The following is a 20,235-nucleotide window of genomic DNA, read 5'->3' on the forward strand; positions in this document are numbered from 1 at the left end:
AAAACTGTGGGACGGACCAAGAGACCGGGACCAGGCCAGGCTGGTTGGAGTCTAAGCCAGCCTGGGAAACCGGGGAGTGGTCTCCTTTGTGCTGCCTCCAGCTTTCTTGCCAGAGAGGGTGTGGTTAGCACCTCAATGTCAGGCATTCCAGCAAGCGTGCTATGCACAGAGGCCTCTGGAACGGGCCCAGATTCTTTTTCCAGCGGCCTCTTCTTCCCCAACATGGCAGAGTACGGTGATGAGCTTACCATCCCAGTACAAAGCTTAGCTTTGAAGTGGGACCCAGAGGTGTTGTTCAGTGGGTGTCTGCGTCCCCAGAGTCACAGTCACACACACCTTCTCTGGAGAATGTCTCCCATGAGTGGCCCAAAACGGTAAGATCACTGGAAGATTTTATACCTGTGGGGATAATGGAGGAGTTTCTCTCCGGTGTCTGTCCCAGCAAATGCCATCGGCATAGGAGAATGTCATAGCACTGCCCACCCCCGGATTGCTCTGGTGTCTCAGAAGGAGCAGGGGGGTTGAAGCTCAGCATGCCGGGACTTTCCTCAGGAGTACAGCCACCTAAGCCCTGAGCTGACCGCAGCTTTCCAAACCTGTCTGCCGTGGCTCTCCAGCTTCAGCTTTGACAAAGCTCATCTGGGTGTGGTGGCGCACACCTTCTTCCTTCAGGAGGCAGAGGCGGGTGGGTCTCTGAGTTCAAGGCTGGCCTGGTCTACACAGCAAGTTCCAGGCCAGCCAGAGCTACATAGTGAGAACCCTGTCTTTAAAAAGATAAAACGAAATTCTTCATAGATTTAACTGCCATCATTTTATGAATTACATGTTAAAAAGTTAAGTGTACAATATGGGAGATTCAGTCAACACTTAGACAACTGCCTCCACCTTCAGCAGGAAATTCAGCATTCCCAGAATCTTCAAGGTGCCTCTTCCTACTCATGGTCCCTCCGTAGCACCACTCCCTGAGCCAGCCTCTTCCTCGAGTTTTGCCATCACCTGAGCTCAGTGGCCCATGCTGACTTGCAGCACAGCTAGTAGTCTGACCTGGCCTCTCCCACTTGCCCTCCGCTTCGAGAAAATCCAAATGTGCTTTGATGCTTTGTTCCGTGGACATCAAAAGTATTGCCCTCCGGCTGACAGCGTCCTGAGGCAGAGCGTCTGCCCTCTCTGCTCTGCTTCTGTGCTGTCCGTGTCCACCTCAGGAGAGATGGCGCAGATGAGTGCCTTCCTTTGGTTTGCAACCCAAAAGAGCAATTCTTGAGTCCAGAAAGGGAACTTTTTTTTTTCTTTTTAAAGACAGGGTTTCTCTGTGAAATAGCCCTGGCTGTCCTGTAACTTACTTTTGTGGACCAGGCTGGCCTCAAATTCACAGAGATCTGCCTGCCTCTGCCTCTGCCCCTGCCTCTGCCTCTGTCTCCCAAGTGCTGGGATTAAAGGTAGGTGCCACCACACCCAGCAGAAATGGAACTTTGCATAACCCTTCAGGTCCACTCTCCTGCCTTAACAAACGCCTCTAAGTTGTCTCCAGAAAAGCATTGGCCTCTCCATGTGCCAATGCGGGTGAACAGCAGAGCCCTGTGTGAGTCACTTGACCCTCAGGCCTAAGCTTTGTCACCTACAGGTGGCCATGAGAAACAGGGCCCTCTGGCTGGTACATGAAGTGGCCAGCACTGGGCCTATATTAAAGATGTCAGTGATGGCCTCCCAGCATCCTTCGTTATGACCGACTTGAAGATCTCATAGCAGCAGCCTCCTGGGGGGTTGGGGGGGAGAAGGTGATACTTCCAGGCTGGAAGCTGCTCTCCTACTTCCACTTGGCCCTCCTAGAGTGCAGAAGTGGCTGCGGCACCCGTACTGCTTATAAAGTCCTCTCCATCTCTGTCCGGGGGCCTCCCTTCTCCCCGCGGCCTATGCAGTGCTGCCTCCTTATGTCCTACATAGCGTTTGTCTGTCTGTCCTTTTCTTCCTGGTCTTGAAAGTCTCTGCTTTACAGCTCCTCTGGATGAGAATGATCTAGAAGAGGATGTGGACTCTGAGCCAGCAGAGACCGAAGGGGAGGCTGCAGAGGATGGAGACCCTGGAGACACTGGTGCTGAGCTGGATGGTATGGGGGGGATCAGCCTCCCTTCTCTACCTCTGTGACCTTTTACACTCTGGGGACTTGACCAGAGTGGGTGGAACTCACCAAAGATACTTTACACCAAAAGTTTAGGGAGGCAGCCTTAGTGGTAGTGGTTGTTGGTGGAGGGAAGGGGGGGTCTGGGATTAGCAAAAGAAAGGGGAAGGTACTTCCACAGGCACCCCCAAAAGAGGTTTTATTTTTGTTTTTGTGTCATAGTCTCTTGTGTCATGGTCACTACATTTAAAAAGCAGACAAGCCAGGCTTGGTAGCACATGCCTGTAATCCCAGCACTTAGGAGGCAGAGGCAGGCAGATCACTGTGAGTTCAAGGCCAGCCTGGTCTACAAAGTGAGTCCAGGACAGCCAAGGCTACACAGAGAAACCCTGTCTCGGGGAAGGGAGGGGGAGGGGAGTCGAGAGCACAGTGGGTAAAGTGCCCATTGATAGCAGCAGGGCCTGAGGTCAGCTGCCTAGCCCCCTTGTAAAAAGCCAGTCATGGAAGAGGATGGAGAAAGGCGATGTCAGGAGCTCACTGGCCAAGCAGTTAAGCTGAAAGGCAAGCTCCAGGTTCAGGGTAACCTTGTCAAAAAGATGAGGTTAAGAGCAGTTGGGAAACACGTAGTGTCAACCTCTGGCCCTCACACAGGTAAGAACACAAACGCCACACTCAGGAAGTAAGATGCTTTGTGTCAGATCTGCCTCTGGTAAGAGGCTTGGTTTGCAGGGGCTGCCAAGCCTGCTTCAAACTTCACGCCCCAGTGGATCGCCCCATTGAGCAGTTCTCTAGGGAAGCAAGACACACACAGGAAAAGAACACACGCACGCCAGAGCTCCAGACATCTTAAAGATTTGCATCTTGCCTACTTCCTCCAGATCAACACTGGTCTGATGACATCCCATCCGATGCCGAAACGGAGCATCGCTTACAGTGCCAGGTCAAGGTGAAAGCCGGGCTGGAGCTGCGAGTGTCAGAAAACGAGGAAGAGAAACCATCTGATACACCACAGCAAGAGGAGAGAGGTAGGGGGACAGGAGGAATGACTTCCAAAATGCCAAAGACCACAGAGCCACGCTGGTAATGCTAGGTGAGGGTCGTCAGCGTAGAGCCTGCGGGGCTTAGCGGTGGCCCCACCGGTCCCTGTCCTGGTCCTTGCCTGTCTAGGGCCACTGATGTCTACAAACAGCCTCAGCCAGTTATACCTCTCCTTGGGTTGTTTAGAGTCATTAGAAGACAGAAGGCATCAGAAAGCTTGTGACCCAGAGTACAGCCTCCACACATACGACCAGGGCCAGCTGCGGAGCCTGCAGGCTTTGGGTAGTGCCTTCCTTGAGTCCCCTCACCTGGTTTTTTTTTTTTTTTTTTTTTTACCTAGCATAGCCTGAGGGCAGACCCAGGAACACAGTGCGTGTTAGCCTACCCGAGCCCCTGAGCCCCTGCCTTAGCAAGGGGCTGCCTCCAGTGTGAGGCACTCCATGGCTTTGGCTGCTCCCTACTCCTAGTTTATGTAGAGCGGAAAGGACTTAACTCCTGTGACAAATCCCTGTGTCCCTCCTTTTCAGGTCCTTCCCAAGTCTCCAGCCCCAGCCAGTCCCCTCAGAAGCAAGCTGTTCTGTTCTCTCCACCCCACAGCCCTGCGGCCGAGGTAAGTAGCACTGTTTAGGGGGGAGGTAGGGTGGCCAATGGGAGCTTGGGACCTTGAGGAGACATGACCCTATCTTAGGATCCACGATGTAAGCTCCACAAAGGGCTTACACAGAGCCCTATAGCCACCTCATTTTGTGACATTTTAAAAAATTCCTATCTTGTGCTGGGCAAGGCCCTTGATGCAGTGTGGGCTTCAGCGGCTACCTCAGTCCCTGTGGTGGGCAGGGTTATCTTTAAGTTGATGCAGTGATACTTATGCATGGATAGGTTTTAACAGGTATATTTTTTTTTATGTTGACTGTGTAATGAATGTGGTAAATGAAGAATGTGCCTCTAGACCGTTAGCAGTATGTGAGTCACTTTAGAGGGTGGCCCGTGTCCCGCGCATGTCCAAGGTCCTTAGTCTGGGAAGTACCATGTGCTGAACAAACCTAGAAGGAGTCAGAACCCAGGCCTTGGTCTTTGAGGCTCCAGGCAGCGTGGCACTGTCCAGCAATTAGGCTGAGACGTGAGAAACACTGGGGTGGGTGATAGAAGGGTTCCGTGTGCATCTCTGAGATTCCTAAGAGGGATGGTGTGTGGAGAGCAGGCTGTGCAAAGGAACCACTTTTAAGTCCTCTCATGGCATTGGCCCCATGTTAGTCCCTCAGGGAACCCCAGGGCTCGAGGTGTTGTGGGTAGAGATGAAAGCCGAGTTCGTTAGTGCCCTTGGCCAGTCAGTGTTCACGTGAGTGGACCAAGAAGCACGATGTGTGTGAGACGAATCAACCCTGAAAACTCAGGCAGTCCAAGCTAAGTGGGGAGGGTCTGCAAAGTTAGTAGGTAGAGCAGAAAGTGTGGAAGTGACTCCTGCAGCTCTTTAAATAATAGGATGGAAAGGATTTTCTTACAAGTGCAGGCCCCTTTGAGAGAGGATGCTCCTGTCGCCAGGTAACGGCTACTGAAACCCTCATCTCTGAACCTCTGTTCTCTCCTTCCTGCGCAGGGGGCCCAGGCTTCCCTTGCCTCCATTGCCACCAAGGTGAAGACCCCAGAGGAGCCCCTTTTCCCTGCACCTCTGCTCCCCAAGGAAAAGCCCAAAGCCGAAACCCCCGAAGATCAGAAAGCTGGACACTCGCCCATCCGATCACAGCCCGTGGCCCTGCCAGAAGCCAGGACGCCTACCTCACCCACCAGCCGACAGCCCCCCGAGTCTCTGCTGGCCCCTCTCACCCCTCCCTCCACCCAGCTCCCCATCTGTTCCCAACCTCAGCCTTCCTCCGATGCCTCCATCCCATCACCCACCGAGTCCCCCATCCGCTTCCAGCCGGTTCCAGCCAAAACATCCACACCCCTGGCCCCAGTCCCTGTGAAGAGCCAAGGAGACCCCAAAGACAAACTAAGTGGCCCTCTGGCTGTGGAGGAGGCCCTGAAACGGAGCGATCTGGTGGAAGAGTTTTGGATGAAGAGTGCCGAGATCCGCCGCAGCCTGGGCCTTACTCCTGTGGACCGGAACAAGGGGCCGGAGCCCAGCCTCCCCTCGCCTGCCATTAAGCCAATATCCCTAAAGACCTACTCAGTTGACAAGTTGCCTCAGGATGAGGGGCTCAGCCTTCTGAAACCTCCACCTGTTCCTAAAAGGCTGGGCCTGCCAAAGTCAGCTGGTGACCAGCCCCCACTGCTGACCCCAAAGTCGCCCTCTGACAGGGAGCTGAGGAGCAACCAGGAGGAGCGCAGGGACCTGTCCAGCAGCTCGGGTCTGGGCCTCCATGGCAGCTCCTCCAACATGAAGACCTTGGGCAGCCAGAGCTTCAACACCTCGGACTCCACCATGCTCACTCCACCTTCCAGCCCACCCCCGCCCCCACCCCCCAACGAGGAGCCCGCGACCCTGCGAAGGAAGCCCCATCAGACTCTCGAGAACAGGGAGGCCTCGGCTGTCCCACCTCCCCCTCCCGCCACGTTCATGCGGCCGCCACGGGAGCCAACCCAACCCCCCAGGGAGGAGGTTCGGAAGTCTTTTGTGGAGACTGTGGATGAGATCCCCTTTGCTGACGACGTGGAGGACACTTACGACGATAAGACTGAGGACTCGAGTCTGCAGGAGAAGTTCTTCACGCCCCCTTCCTGCTGGTCCCGGTCAGAGAAGCTCCTGGCCAAGGAGAACGGGCGGCCCCCTCCCCTGGAGCGCAATGTGCAGCCACAGAAAAGGGGTCTCCCTCAGGTCTCCGCAGAAGCCAAGGAGCTGGCCGAGGAGCGCATGCGAGCCCGGGAGAAGTCTGTGAAGAGCCAGGCACTGCGAGATGCCATGGCCAAACAGCTGAGCAGGATGCAGGCCATGGAGATGGCAGCCTCCAGGTCCCGGACAGCGCCATCCCAGGCCAAGGACCTAAGGCCCGAGTCCACCAAGCGCCCAGGCCTCCGAGGCTCCCAGGAGCCCACCCTGAAGCATGAAGCTACCAGCGAAGAGGTCCTTTCCCCTCCATCAGACTCAGGTGGCCCCGATGGCTCTGTCACCTCATCTGAGGGCTCCAGTGGGAAGAGCAAAAAGAGGTCGTCCCTCTTCTCCCCCCGCAGGAACAAGAAAGAGAAGAAATCCAAAGGGGAAAGCCGGCCCCCAGAAAAACCCAGCCCCAGCCTCCCAGAGGACGTGGCAGCTAAGCCCAAGTCCCTGTGGAAGTCAGTCTTCTCTGGATACAAGAAGGACAAGAAGAAAAAGAGCGATGAAAAGTCTTGCTCCAGCACCCCGTCCAGTGGCGCCACAGTGGACTCCGGCCAGCACAGGGCATCTCCGATCGTGAGAACAGGTATGCATAGCCAGAGGATGCTCACGGGGTTGGGTGAGCAGTGCCTCCTTACCACTCGGTCCTCAGAAGATTCATTTCACCACCACCAGCCTTGCCCCCTCCCCCACTGTGCTGTTCCCACAAGGATTCTTAGGAGAAGGGAACAAGCCGTGCACACCTCAGCCCCATCCGCTGCATGAAATAAGGTGAACGCCAACTTGAACCTCAGTTGGGTAGATCCCTGTTGGTACTCTTCCCAGTCACACAGCCCCCAAACATGGGCCTGATTTTGAGTGGAGCAGAGAAGAACCCTGCCGAGGGGTCTTGAGCAGGTGTCTGGGTTGCCATTTATCTGGTGCTGGCCCATTGTCTTTGGGGACAAGCGCCCGTTTTCCTTGTGTGAGAAGAGAATCTTCCAGAGACCCGCCTGTGGCTGACCTCCCATAGCAGGGTTCCATGGGGTGCTGGCTGCTGTCTTTACTTGGCCTCTTCTCACCCCACAGAGCTGCACCTCCGGCGCCAGCTGAGTTTCTCAGAGGACTCAGACCTGTCCAGTGATGACATCCTTGAGAGGTCTTCCCAGAAGTCCAAGCGAGAGGTGGGTGGGCCCAGTCCCTGAAGGGCTTCAGAGAGCTGGTGGCAAAGTGCCAGTTCATTCTCTGATTGAGCAGCAGGTGGTGAAAGCTAGTCTAAAGCCACGGTGGAAAGCCAGGGCCCACTCTGGTCTCCTAGCAGACAGACATTGGCGTGCTCTGCCAGCCCACAGCCAACAGCAAAAGCCACAGAGAGGTCTCCCCGGCCTTTGAAATAAACAGCTAGGGACATTGCCTCAGTCTGAAGAAGCCAGGGTACTCTGTGGGTTAGCAGCTTGTCCTGAGCAGTTACGCCATGAGCAGCAGACAATGGGATCCATGCTGGTATGGTCTGGGCACCAGGCATGGAGGGGAGATAGGCCAGTGGCTCCCTCAGGAATCGGCCTGGTCACGCTCACTCTGGTGATTTGTTCAATAGAGGGGACAGTGTTTAAGAATTGACCCTAAGGCCGGGCGTGGTGGCGCATGCCTTTAATCCCAGCACTCGGGAGGCAGAGGCAAGCGGATCGCTGTGAGTTCGAGGCCAGCCTGGTCTACAAAGTGAGTCCAGGATGGCCAAGGCTACATAGAGAAACCCTGTCTCGAAAAACCAAAAAAAAAAAAAAAAAAAAAAAAAAAAAGAATTGACCCTAAGGGCTGGAGAGTTGGCTCAGTGGTTAAGAGCACTGTCTGCTCTTCCAGAGGTCCCGGGTTCAATCCCTAACACCCACATGGCAGCTCACAACTGTCTGTAACTCCAAGATCTGACACTCTCACACCAATGCACATCAATTAAAATTAAATAAAAATTAAAAAAAAAAAAAAAAGAATTGACCCTAAAGCAGCATTAGTCAGAGGCACTGATGCCAGGTCATCCACTGGGGCACGGGCAACCAACCAATGGCCATCCCCTTCCTGTACCTTTTGTGACATGGCTTCTGAAGGCTTGGGCTTAAGTCATCCCCTCCGTCAACAGCCTTGGACTGTAGACCAACCAGGGCAGGCTGCGGTAGCTCTGCACCTAATATGTGTCTCTTCGTTTGTGGTCGTGTCTTCCTATTTCAGGCCCGTCCTCCAGCCTGACTCAGTTCCTCTTTTAATAACTCAACAGATTAGAAAACAATCAGTTTACTCTTACCTTATTTCCGCTTATCTGCATATCCATCATGTCCTTCTAGAATGTCTCCCTAGGCAGGATGGTAATTCTTCTCTACTGCCCTAGTCGCTGAGAACCACAGACACCACTTTCCCCTCTCCTCCTCCATCACCTGCAGTCAGGCCCCATTTGTTGCATCAGGAGTCTGAATGTAGGTGAGTATGCCCCCTGAGGTCTGCCAGGCAGTGACGCTGGCACTGAGCCAAAGATGGTGTGTGGGTATGCACATGAGTTTCCACTGCACCCCAATACTAGCAACCCTGGAGGAGCCTAAGCAAAAGAGAATGTGGCCCAAAGTCTCCCCTGCCTCCATGGCGAGCTTGCTCGTGTTGAGGCAGTTCCTGTCACATTGGCCAAGTCTTCTATCTCTGTTTGCCATCGCGGTCAAGTCACACGGCCTCTCCACGAGTTAATGTGAGACGTTGTGCCACTGTGGGGAGTGCCAGATGCCCCCACTCACTGGCTATGCCAAATCCATCCTCTTGGTCTAAACCGCCCATTGGCCACAGGCCTGAAGAGCAGAGGAATTCCCTCCTCCCTCCCCAGCAGTGTGAACAAGTCAGGCACAGATCCCTAGAACAGGACACTTTGTGTACCAGTCGCCCTCCCTAGGGACAAGATCCTTCCCTGGTGGTCACATAGGGAAGGCTGAGGACAAGCGGGGCCTGGGCAGTGGCAGGCATGGCTCTTACATCTCACCGAAGGAGGGCAGGGCATGGTATTTCTTAAAGCATGGAACCCACTGGGCACTGTGATTCCGTGCAGCTCTGACACTCAGGAGGCCGAGGTAGGATTGCACAAATCCAAGGCCAGCCTGCGCTACCTAGTGATACATAGCAAGACCCTGTCTCAAAAACACAGGTGAGAGCCAGCCGTGGTGGCGCATGCCTTTAATCCCAGCACTCAGGAGGCAGAGGGAGGCAGATCACTTGAGTTCGAGGCCAGCCTGGTTTGCAAAGTGAGTCCAGGACAGCCAGGGCTACACAAAGAAACCCTGTCTCAAAAAAAAAAAAAAAAAAAAAAAAAAAAAAAAAACCACAGGTGAGTGAGAGAAACAAATATGGACTCTAAGTGGGAAAGAAACCAGAGCAAAACAACCACAAAACTGTAAAGGAGGGCCGGATGTGGTGGCACACGCCTTTAATCCCAGCACTCGGGAAGCAGAGGCAGGCGGATTGCTGTGAGTTCAAGGCCAGCCTGGTCTACAAAGCGAGTCTAGGACAGGCAAGGCTGCACAGAGAAACCCTGTCTCAAAAAATCAAAAATTTAAAATTTAAAAATATCTGCAAAGGATACTTTGCAACCTTTGGTTGATACTTAATGGTGAATGGCAAATATAATACGTACTGGGTTTTTTTGTGCCATCATCAAATCAGTGTCAAGAGCCTAGCAGGTGACACTATGGTCACAGGGAAGATGCACCTCTTCTAAGGAGGAAATGCATGCTGACGTTCCTAGAGACTGGGTGGGTCTCTGATGCCTAAAACCAATTCAGTGTGAAAGAGCGCACAGTGTGAAGCTCATGCCCTTGTGCGTGCCACGGCGCTGCCATCTGGGAATCCCGGTAAAGGGGGTCCTGACGTCGTTGGCTTCCTCCTTCAGTGTTTCCAGGCTTGAGCCGTTTCAGAACTAGGAGTAGAAGGAGCAAGGGGACCAAGGGTAGGAATGAGCTTTGGCTTGTCTGAGAGGGAGGCCTCCTGCCACAGTGTGGTGTAGGTGGAAGCAGGCCCCTTCCTGTCTGTCAGCTTCAGACTCTGAATTAGCACTTAAAAACAAGAGCCTGGTTTGGTTTGGTTTCCATAACAACGTGTGTTTGTGTGTGTGTATGTCTGTGTCTGTCTGTGTGTCTGTCTGTTTGTCTGTGTGTGTGCATGCGTGCATGCGCATGCGTGCACACACACACAGAACCAAAAAAAAAAGTTTTTTTGTTTTGTTTTGTTTTTTCAAGACAAGGTTTCTCTTTGTAGCCTTGGCTGTCCTGGACTCACTGAAGACCAGGCTGGCCTTGAACTCAGAGATCTGCCTGTCTTTGTCTCTGGGATTACAGGCAAGCACCACACGCCCAGCTCCAAAACCTTGTTTTTACTTAAATGGCTATTATAAGTTATTTAGGGGTTGTATGATTGTATTCGTATGTGTACAAGCACATGTATGTAACATGCATGTGAAAGGCTAAAGCAGAACCTTGAGTGTCTACCCACCTTCATGTGTGTATGGCACAGAGCTCATGTAGGCTAGACCAGCTGTCTAGACAGCAAATCCTGGGAGGCAGGATCCACCTGTCTCCACCTCCTGAGCTCTTAGGTTACAAGCGCACCCCACCAAGCCAATCTTTTTACATGGGGTTTAGGGATCGAACTCAGGTCTTCGTGCTGGCAGAACAAGTACTTTACTAACAGAATTACCTCCCAGCCTAACCCAGGTGTTTCCAGCAACCTAAAGCCCTGCCAACAAGAGATATCTTGCCTTTGCTTCCATCTGACTCTAGGTTGCTTGGCTGGTTATCTCGGTTTTTTGAGACAGGATTTCTCTGTGTAGCCCTGGCTGCCCTAGAACTCTCTTCATAGACCAGGCTGGCCTCGAACGCACAGAGATCCGCCTACCTCTGCCTCCCAAGTACTAGAAGTACAGGTGGGCTTCCATCTGGCTTTTTTTTTTTTAGATTTCTTTATTTATTACATATACAGTGTTTTGCCTGCATGTACACCTGCACACCAGAAGAGGGCACCAGATCTCATTACAAATGGTTCTGAGCCACCATGTGGGTGCTGGGAATTGAACTCAGGACCTTTGGAAGAACAGACAGTGCTCTTAACCTCTGAGCCGTCTCTCCAGCCCCCTTGTCTGACTCTTAAGTGCAGCCTGACCAGCTACTTCTTTGCCACTGAGGCCCACTGTGGCCTGCCCTGCTCTCTACCAGCCCCCTTATCCTCCTTGGAACCCCTAAAGCAGCTCCATAGCCAGCTAGCCATGCTCTTGGCCCCAATTTTCCCCAGCTCACCTGAAGTATGTCACCATTTTCCTCCCATCACTGCCACTGCAAAGTTGGTACCAGTCCTAGCAGTTAATGAAGGAGGCTGCGGTGGCTCCTTGCACTGGCAGCAGCCAGGGACAGGTGTCTGGCAGCAGCCAGGGACAGGTGTCAGCACTGCTCTTGAAGTGTGCCTATGGAGGCCGTTGGGGACCTCATCTGTAGTTTTCCTTTTTAAACCGCCCTGTTCTGCATGAAGACTTCTCACGGTCTACCTTGTTGGGGAGGGGAATCGAGCAGGCAAGATGCCCGTGCTCAGAGCTAAAAGCAGCAAGTTCATTCCCCAGCCAGCATGCGTGTGGCATCCTGTGTGGGTCCCCTACTGTACCGCCCTCAGCATCCCACTGTCCTTCACAACACCACGTTCCAGTTGCCTCCCTCCCTGGGTCCGCAGGGACCTTTAGGGGCTTCCTAGGCAGAGGAGACTGGCCGAGGCTGAGAGCAGCTCTGGTCAGTGTGTGTGAAGTGAGGTTTTCCATGGTTGGCTCGGCACTGGTACTTTCGCTGATGCACAGTGATTTGTGCTGTTTTGCTTTTCTTCGCTGGGTATGATTCTGAAGTAGCAGGTTTGCCCAGTCCCGGGGCAGCTGGGCGTCACATTATAAAACTGTGTGACCCCGGCTCAAGAACACTGCCAGAGTGGAGGACCTGTCAAGAGCGTGTGGAAGGGGCGGTGCCCGTTTCCCGCCTTCAGCTTCCATTCCATGCGAACCCAAGGGAAGGGGCTGCTGTGGCTGAGAAGAGCCCAGTCACCACACGTTTCCACAAAACGGGGGTTACAACAAGGAACAGACACAGAAGGATTCAGGGTATGGCGTTCTGTGAATAGAAAAGTGGACCCCAACCTTATTCAACAGTGGGGTCCTACAAGACTCTGCTGCTAGGGTCTGTACACCCCAGTTCCTTCTTTGTGCAGGCTTGTGTGGCATTGTGGGTAACGATCACGTGATTAAGTCTTGTGTTTGTTTTAAACCTCTGATTTTTGTTTTCTGTTCTGTATTCTGTTTTCATTTTTTAATCATCATTATCATTACTGTTCTGTTTTGTTTTCCGTTGCCATCCCCTTAAAAGTCGATTTATGTACCACACGCCTTGGCATTCAGGAGAGCCTATTCATCAAAGGTAGTGTCTCATTCCCACTGGCCAGTCCTTGCATGCCTGTCTGTAATTAACCACTTGGACAGCCCTGCTGGGCCCTGCAGCCACGTCCTCACTAACTGTGTCATACGTGCATGCAGCTGTCACAGTCAACCCTTGTTCAGTTGTGTCACAGAAAGAGGAGACGGTCACTCTTCTGTCGGCTGGAGTGCATGTCATCACGGGTCAGGGCAGAGTTGCCCCTGTGGGTCTGGGGTAGCCTGGCAAGGTAGGGTCATCGGCCTGCACTCAGAACCATTAGGGCACTGGGTCACTGTGACGGTACTAGAGACCAACCTCTTCCTGTTGACCTACTGTCATTTGAGCTTGAGGACCCAAGCTGAATATTGGGTGATTACAGTAAAAAAAAAAAAAAAAAAAAAAAAGTCTCTTGGTTTTCTTAGAGGAAATAAAGAGGGTCTCCCAAAAGAAGACAGTCTCCCCCTCCCCAACCCCCACCCCCACACTTGCCAGTGGCTGCCCAGTGTCTGACCAGGCACCGACTGCTTGGGAGTGTGGTAGCCCCTGTGTATAGGTGCCTGGGACGTCCATCTGTGTCTGCATGGGTCTTACCCAGCTGCCTCCTCCAGGCTCACAGGCACCACCCCAACTAACCTGCCAGGTCACTTCTACCATGGCCTCTGAAGACCCAAGCAGTCACTGTCACTGTTCCTTTTTCCACCTGTGTTAGACCGGATTCACTGAGATTTAAGATGGAGGCAGCCATGTCTTCTTCAGATGGTAGCTACTAAAATCCTTTTGAACCCTCCCCACCTGGAGAAAGTAATCCCAAACAAGAGCTGGGGAGGAGCCCTCATTTTCCAACCCTTTTCTTTTTCTTGTATCTCAGAAGTAGGAGGCCTAGGGAAATCTTTTACAATAGTGTTTTGTTTTTGTTTTAAATCACCAACATACCTTTCAAAACCACAGATATCCATCTGTGGCATCAGTGATCTCAATGCCAAAGGAATTCCTCTCTGTGGTTTGATCTCCTACCGCTTAGTCCCCATTAGGCCTCTTGTCTCTGTCACAGAGGCAACTTGTCTCACATTGGGGTCTCTATCTGTGCCCTATGGCGTTCCAGACTTCAGCAAGGGCAGTTAGCGTCACGTCTCTCTGGCCCAGCCTCACCCACCAGGCCCAGCTGGCTGCCAGGCAGCAGCTCCCATGGAGGGGGCCAGTCCTCCTCATAACCCTCGCCAGCTCGTCACCCAGCCAGCCTCCACCTGCATGCAGCTGGCTTAGGAGCTCTCTCTTACCCTCTGCAGCCCAGAACCTACACAGAAGAGGAGTTGAGTGCCAAGCTGACCCGGCGCGTACAGAAGGCAGCGCGGAGGCAGGCCAAACAGGAAGAACTGAAAAGGCTGCACCGAGCCCAGGTATACACGCTGCCCATGGGCTGCCACAGGCAGGTGGAGATGAACCACCACCCTGTGTCCCGGGGGGGCCTCGTCGACAGTGAGGAAGGTGAAGAAGATAGGGCGTTCTTGTCTTCCACCATGGCAACCTCAAAGTGCTTCAGCACCATGCTCTAGAGAAGCCTCACCTTTGGGGCGCCGTCTATAAAAACGGAGGTTCATGCTTTTAGTCTCCTGAAAGCCTTGGTCTAGAGTAGATGTCGAGTCAGCAAGTTCACTTGTAACCAGACTGTCAAGAGTCAGTTTGTGGCCTGAACCTCAGATAAGAACGATCAGGGATTTCATAGGGAGAGCTCCAAAGTGGTACCCTCTGGTCATCAGTCTTCATCCTCAGGCCTCATCCTAGATGAGTGGTTCTCAGCCTGTGGGTTGCAGCCCCTTTGGGGATCTAACAACCCTTTCGTGTATCATATGTCTCACATATCAGGTAGTCACATTACAGTTCATAACGGTAGCAGAATTACAGTTATCAAGCAGCAACGAAAGTAATTTTATGTTGGCGTCACCGCGACATGAGGAAGTGTATTGAAGGGTCCCAGCGTTAGGAAGATTGAGAACCATTGGCCTAGACTGTTCTAAACACGTCTTTTTCCTAACTTACTGAGACACCCCATCTTACTTCTAGTCACCCCATCCAATGCTTTACATTCTTCTCACCGTCAAGGTTTAATGAAATCGTTTTCAGATGCTTTCAAACTATTCCGGGGAAAGATAACGAACCCCAGGATCCAGCTGCATGCAGCGGGCACACCACACTGACCGTAATGCCCCTTTCAGCATCTTGATACTATTTCATCTTCTCCCTCTTTGGGTCTGCAGCCTGATTCTCCTCTGGGAGGCCGGAGGCTTATTTATGCTCTTGTTTTTCCGTAGATCATCCAGCGGCAACTGGAGCAAGTGGAGGAGAAGCAGAGGCAGCTGGAGGAGAGAGGCGTCGCCGTGGAGAAGGCGCTGCGAGGCGAAGCAGGTACCGTCCGACTTCCTCTGTGAGGATGCTTGTTCTCAAAGAGAGAGCCTAGCTTGCTCACCAGGGCTAGCCCATTGGGCATCGCCTCTGCTGGGACTCGGCTCCTTCTCTGTCAGGGTTTTCTGAGTTACTGGCATCACCTTATGTCCGAGCAGCCCATTCCTCAGCTTGCTGTTGCCATGAGGAACGAAACCCCAGGCCCTGTCACCTGTCGGTGGCAAGCCCCGGGCTTCCTCTTCCTCTTCCTGCTCCTTCTCCTTCCTCCTTACCATTTTCTGTAGAGGAAACTATCTAGGAATGAGGGCAATTGTCCCACAAGGAACCATCACAGAACTGTACTGAACAGGCCTCAGCCTGCTCTCCCCTGTGCTCCTCATGCTCCCAATTCCCTGGGCTCCCTCCAGCCCATGCTGCACAACCTCAAAGCCTGTACCCTCTCCTGCGTGGGGCTTCTGGCCTCCCTGGGTGAGCCCCGGCTTGTGTCCACCAAAGGCCAGTCACAAAGAGCAGTGCTGGAGAGACTCGGGCTTGTCATCAGCCATTGTGGCATAGGCATGCGGAGCTATTTCAAGGGCCATGTGGTTGGAGCCTGCTGGGCTTGACAGTGGTGGGTAGAGAGATGATAAGAAGGTATCCAGGCTGTCTCTGGGTCCAAGGTCAGCCCAGCTTTACGCATGGAATGATTGGCCTCTGCCCCCTCAAGATCCAGTCCCTGGATGGGACCCTCTTATGTCTGCAGGTGGCCACTGGCCTATGGGCTTAGCATTCATAGTATGAGGCAAGGAAAAAGGGAGGTCGGAGCCTCTTCTGGCTTCCTTCCAGACACAGCGAAGCAAGCTGGTAAACTCCCTGGCAGGCAAGCTAAAGAGCAAGTAGGAGGTCAGACGGGGCCAGCGCTGCCACAGTGGCTTTCTGAACCCTGGCCAGTGGTCTAGCCTCATTTCAAGGTGTGGGCCTGGTGTCAAGGATCCAGGTTTGCAACTGGCATTGCCAATAGAGGAGTCAGGGCAGGCACAAAAGCAAATCTCTCAGCCGGGTGGTGGTGGCGGCGGCGGCGCACGCCTTTAATCCCAGCACTTGGGAGGCAGAGGCAGGTGGATCTCTGTGAGTTCGAGGCCGGCCTGGTCTACAAAGCAAGTCCAGGACAGCCAAGGCTACACAGAGAAACCCTGTCTTGAGAAACCAAAAAAAAAAAAAAAAAAAAAGCAAATCTTTGTTGAGGCCCTTTAAGTCACAGAAATTGTGCTCATCAGTCAGCTCAGTCATGATGGGCAGGTGAAGATGGGTTGGGCCTCACCTGATGCTTGACCTAAGCTTGAAGCCCAGGCTGCCAAAGGGAGTGCAACAGCTCAAGCTACTTTGTGTCCAGTTAAGAAGACTGGGAACCACTGGTTCAAGGAACACTGGCCGCATGCTGAGCAGCGAAGAAGGGTTTCACCCACACATTTTCTTTTTCTTTTTCTTTCTTTTTTTTTTTTTTGGCTTCCTAATGCACCACCATACCAATGGTGACCCCACCAACCTGCACGCCTCTGCCTGCCCCACTTCCTGAGCACTGTGAATGGGGTTAACCGTCCCTCGGGGATCCCTGGCAATAGAGCTGTAAAGCACTGTCCTCTCCGCTACTCTCGTCATGCACGAAATGCCAGAAGGGATCTGGAGCATGCCTGTCACCTTTCTGCACATGACTTCAGCTAAGGGGCAGCTATGTCCCACACCAATAGTCTGGCGCATGGGTGAGTTTCCCAGAAGTGCTCTGCCCCTCCCCACTCTCAGAGAGCCGTTGCGGTTGACCGTTTTTGGACTACGCTTAAGGTTCCATGCCACTGAAGCCTGTTTCTATACTGCACCGCCTCTGTCAAAGGCACTTCCGCTCCAGCTGCTGCCCATGAGCCAGAAAGTGATGCCATGGAAACTTGACAGAGAGGCCAGAGAGATGGCTCGGCAGTTAAGATTGCGTGCGTACTGCTCTTACAGAGGACCAGAGTTCAGGTCCCAGCACCCATATCAGGTGGCTCACAATAGCCTGTAACCCCAGCTCCAGGAAATTGACTCCCTTTTCTGAACTCTGTGGACATTGGTGCAGACAGACAAACAGACAGACAGACACACATACACACACACACACACACACACACACACACACACACACACACACCCTGAAATCTCCTAACTCAGTGGTTTTCAGCTTGCTTTGTCAGGAGAGCTCGTTCTTAGCTGAGGCCTAAAACCCAAAAGAATTATTCTAAAACAATTTCTTTAATTAAAAAGCCATAATAAGCGTATAACAAGGTGTGGTGGTGCATGCCTTTAGTATCAGCAATTCACCTTGCTTTGGCAGGAGAGCCCATTGTTCACAATTGTTAGCTGAGGCCTAAACTCAAAAAAAAAAAAAATTTTTTTTTTTTTGAAAAGCTGGAGCTGGGCGGTGGTGGCGCACGCCTTTAATCCCATCAGAGGCAGGCAGATCGTTGTGAGTTCGAGGCCAGCCTGGTCTACAAAGCGAATCCAAGACAGCCAAGGCTACACAGAGAGACCCTGTCTTGAAAAACCAAAAAAAGAAAAGAAAAGAAAAGCTGTGCACACACACACAAACTTGAAAGGACATGTTCCAGCGAGAGCTGCAGATACTTGGAAGCCTGGGGGCAATGCTTAGAGCATCCCGGCAGGTACATGTGCTTGCTCTAAGTGGGAGCCTTTTCTTTTTTTAGCAGCTCACACCACCTGGAAATCTCAGCACATGCAAATACAACAGATGCGGGTGCTCACACATAGAGCAGCCGAGCCACAGACAGCGATTCATATTCTTTACAGGATGGAAAACAAGTATAAGGGCTAGAGAAACGGCTCAGCAGTTAGGAGAGCTTGGAGGCCAGCACCCGTGTCACTGCTCACAACGGTCACACGATCTGTAACTTCCAGTTCCAGGGGATCTTGTTCCCTTCCACAGGCACCCGGCATGCATGAGGTATAAGTACAAGCAGGCAAAACACTCGTATACATAACAATTATAAACAAGAAGGTCCCAAACATAAGGAGAAGCCCCAGGTATGCTATGGTGCACTGGCATGATACCCTAGCCACCTGAGGGACCGGCAGTGTGCTCTGAAGCCAGCACCCCCTAAGCCCTCTAGGGACCCTCCTCAAGCATCCCTATACAGTGGCACACGATCTTTGCCATTGGCAGCAGGACTTATTAATTAACTCCTTACCAATGTAGTTATTTATTTATTTATTTTTAAAGATTTATTTATTTATTATGTACATAATGTTCTGTCTGCCAGAAGAGGGCACCAAATCTCATTATAGATGGTTGTAAGCCACCGTGGTGGTTGCTGGAAATTGAACTCAGGACCTTTGGAAGAACGGCCAGTGCTCTTAACCTCTGAGCCATCTCTCCAGCCCCTTACCAATGTGGTTATGACAAGCTCAGCTTTCTTGACCACGAAGCAAAAGAAAATCGGACCTGACTGCCCCCACAGAAGCAGGCTTACCTGGAGGTCTTCGGTAGGTCAAAAGTTGACATGTGAAACACTTGAGCAAGCTGTGCCTTGTGTCTTCAAAAGTTAAAAGTCACTATGGGCCAGGTTTCTGGGGGACCCCCTGGAGCCCCTCTTGAAGAGCCGCAGGATTCATCAGATGTTTGAAAGCCATGTTCTCATCCAACTCTGACTATAGGCAGATTTTGCAGAAAAAAACAACCCTGGACCAGAAGGCGAGGCTATCTCGGCAGGTGCACTGCGGAGGCTCTGTTGGGACATCTCCCTATGATGACATTGTGTCTCCAGATACACTCCTTTCCATTTCTTATATTTAACACGCCGCACGCAGCATTGGTCTAGTGTCAGTTCCCAGTGACCTTGTGCCTTCCCGGCAGAGACCGTTCTGGAGATTGAGTGTACACAGCGGCAGCGGCCTTCTCTGGTTCTCACTCCACTCCACATGTCAGTCTTGCTTACCTGGCTGAACAAGGAACACAACAGCTTCTAGCTTCACTATTTAGCTCCTTCCCTGAGCTAACCGGGCCAGAACCTGCCATCCTTCCTCAGGTGACTGTTTCAAGTCTCCATTGCTGTCAGTGGGGTCACTTTTTTGTTAGCCAAGATGCCCTTCCAGAGAAGAGATGTGGTCTGGAGATGCTGTCAGGTGATCTGTGTTCGTCGAAGCCTTCTGCATACACAGGCTGCGCGGATTAGCTCCAGGGTCCTGGAGACTAGAGCAAGGCTAAGACTTGGGGGGATTCTTGTCCCTGAATCCAAGGGGAGCTTCTCTGTTTCTAGAACTCTGACTCAAGCTTAGAACCACTGGACTGGACCTCAAACATGAGCTGGAAAGCCCCTGGAGGGCACTCAGCTCTCCAACAAGTCCATCCTTAGAAGGTTGTGGTTGCCGGGATCAGCATGCAGACTGTGAGGTGCAGAGAATGGACAGACATTTTGGTGTGCCCTAAAAACTGGGCCCTAAAAACTGCCAGCTCAAGACCCACTTGCCACCTTAGGTGCCTCAGACAGGATGCTGCTGGATAGTGCCAACAGCCAAGAAGTAAGGAAGGCTGTGGCCACAGCCTCAGAGCATCTAGGGTAGGTTTCTGCCAGTGTCACAGCTCATTTCTTATCTAGAAAGAAAAAGTTCTCTGAAGATGGGGAGCCTAAACCTCAGAAGACATGGGACCTTCATCTCAAGTCCTTTCAGCAAAGTGGTTTCTGTAAGGAGACCACGCTCGCCACTAATGGAGTCACTTGCAAGTTACTTGGTTTCCAGAGATTTCTTTTTCTTTTCTTTTCTTTTCTTTTCTTTTTCCTTCTCTTACTCCCCACCTAATGATCATCTCTAGAAAGCTTTGCCTTGGAGCCTCTAATATTCAGAAACTAAGAGAGTACCCCATGGTCTACCCTTAAACTTTCTTAAATCTTAGGCGAGGTTGCCTTCCAGAAGGGCTGGAGTTCCCAGCAATGCCAAGTCCCATCCTCACTGAGTCAAGGTGCTCGAACAGGAACAGGAATCTCCCTGATGTTGGCTGGCAACTCCATCCACAGTGGTGTTGGACTCACCCCGTCCCACCTCCCATATCAAGAGCTGCGGAGATGGCCTGTGTGTGTGCATGCCGCTTTCCAGGCATGCACGCTTTCCAGATGCTGCACCGGGCTCTCTCACGCTACTTCCGTCTGTGTTGTATGTGCCACGCCCTTGATAGCTTTTGGGTCGGGGTGGCAGCAGGGTCATCTGATCCAGTAACTCACGTCTTCACCGGTTCCTTGTTGTAGACTATTGGGGAGAGTCTTATTACAGTGGCCTCATCGACTTGCACCTGGGTGGTACGTATAGTGCTGCTGCCACTAACCCCAAGACGCCCTTCCCTCTTGTCCTCCATCCCAGTCCCTGCTCCTCAGTGAGGAGACGCCAGCCTGATAACCAAATGGCAA

The 20,235-nt window shown here is 52.4% G+C and overlaps 1 protein-coding gene across 1 annotated transcript in view; it reads left to right on the forward strand.

The window, feature by feature from the left end:
- The window catches only part of MICAL3 (microtubule associated monooxygenase, calponin and LIM domain containing 3), a 183,095-nt gene that overhangs the window by 148,465 nt on the left and 14,395 nt on the right, over positions 1-20,235 (forward strand). Inside the window, exons 30-38 of the mRNA XM_084766098.1 lie at positions 1,994-2,104; positions 2,995-3,141; positions 3,682-3,764; positions 4,752-6,552; positions 7,035-7,129; positions 12,362-12,412; positions 13,696-13,806; positions 14,719-14,812; positions 20,077-20,127. Of these exons, the coding sequence (XP_084622224.1) occupies positions 1,994-2,104; positions 2,995-3,141; positions 3,682-3,764; positions 4,752-6,552; positions 7,035-7,129; positions 12,362-12,412; positions 13,696-13,806; positions 14,719-14,812; positions 20,077-20,127 (2,544 nt within the window). The remainder of the gene's footprint in view (positions 1-1,993; positions 2,105-2,994; positions 3,142-3,681; positions 3,765-4,751; positions 6,553-7,034; positions 7,130-12,361; positions 12,413-13,695; positions 13,807-14,718; positions 14,813-20,076; positions 20,128-20,235) is intronic.

Source organism: Acomys minous (assembly GCF_964271855.1).
Source record: "Acomys minous genome assembly, chromosome: 17".
NCBI classification, from domain to species: Eukaryota; Metazoa; Chordata; class Mammalia; order Rodentia; family Muridae; genus Acomys; species Acomys minous.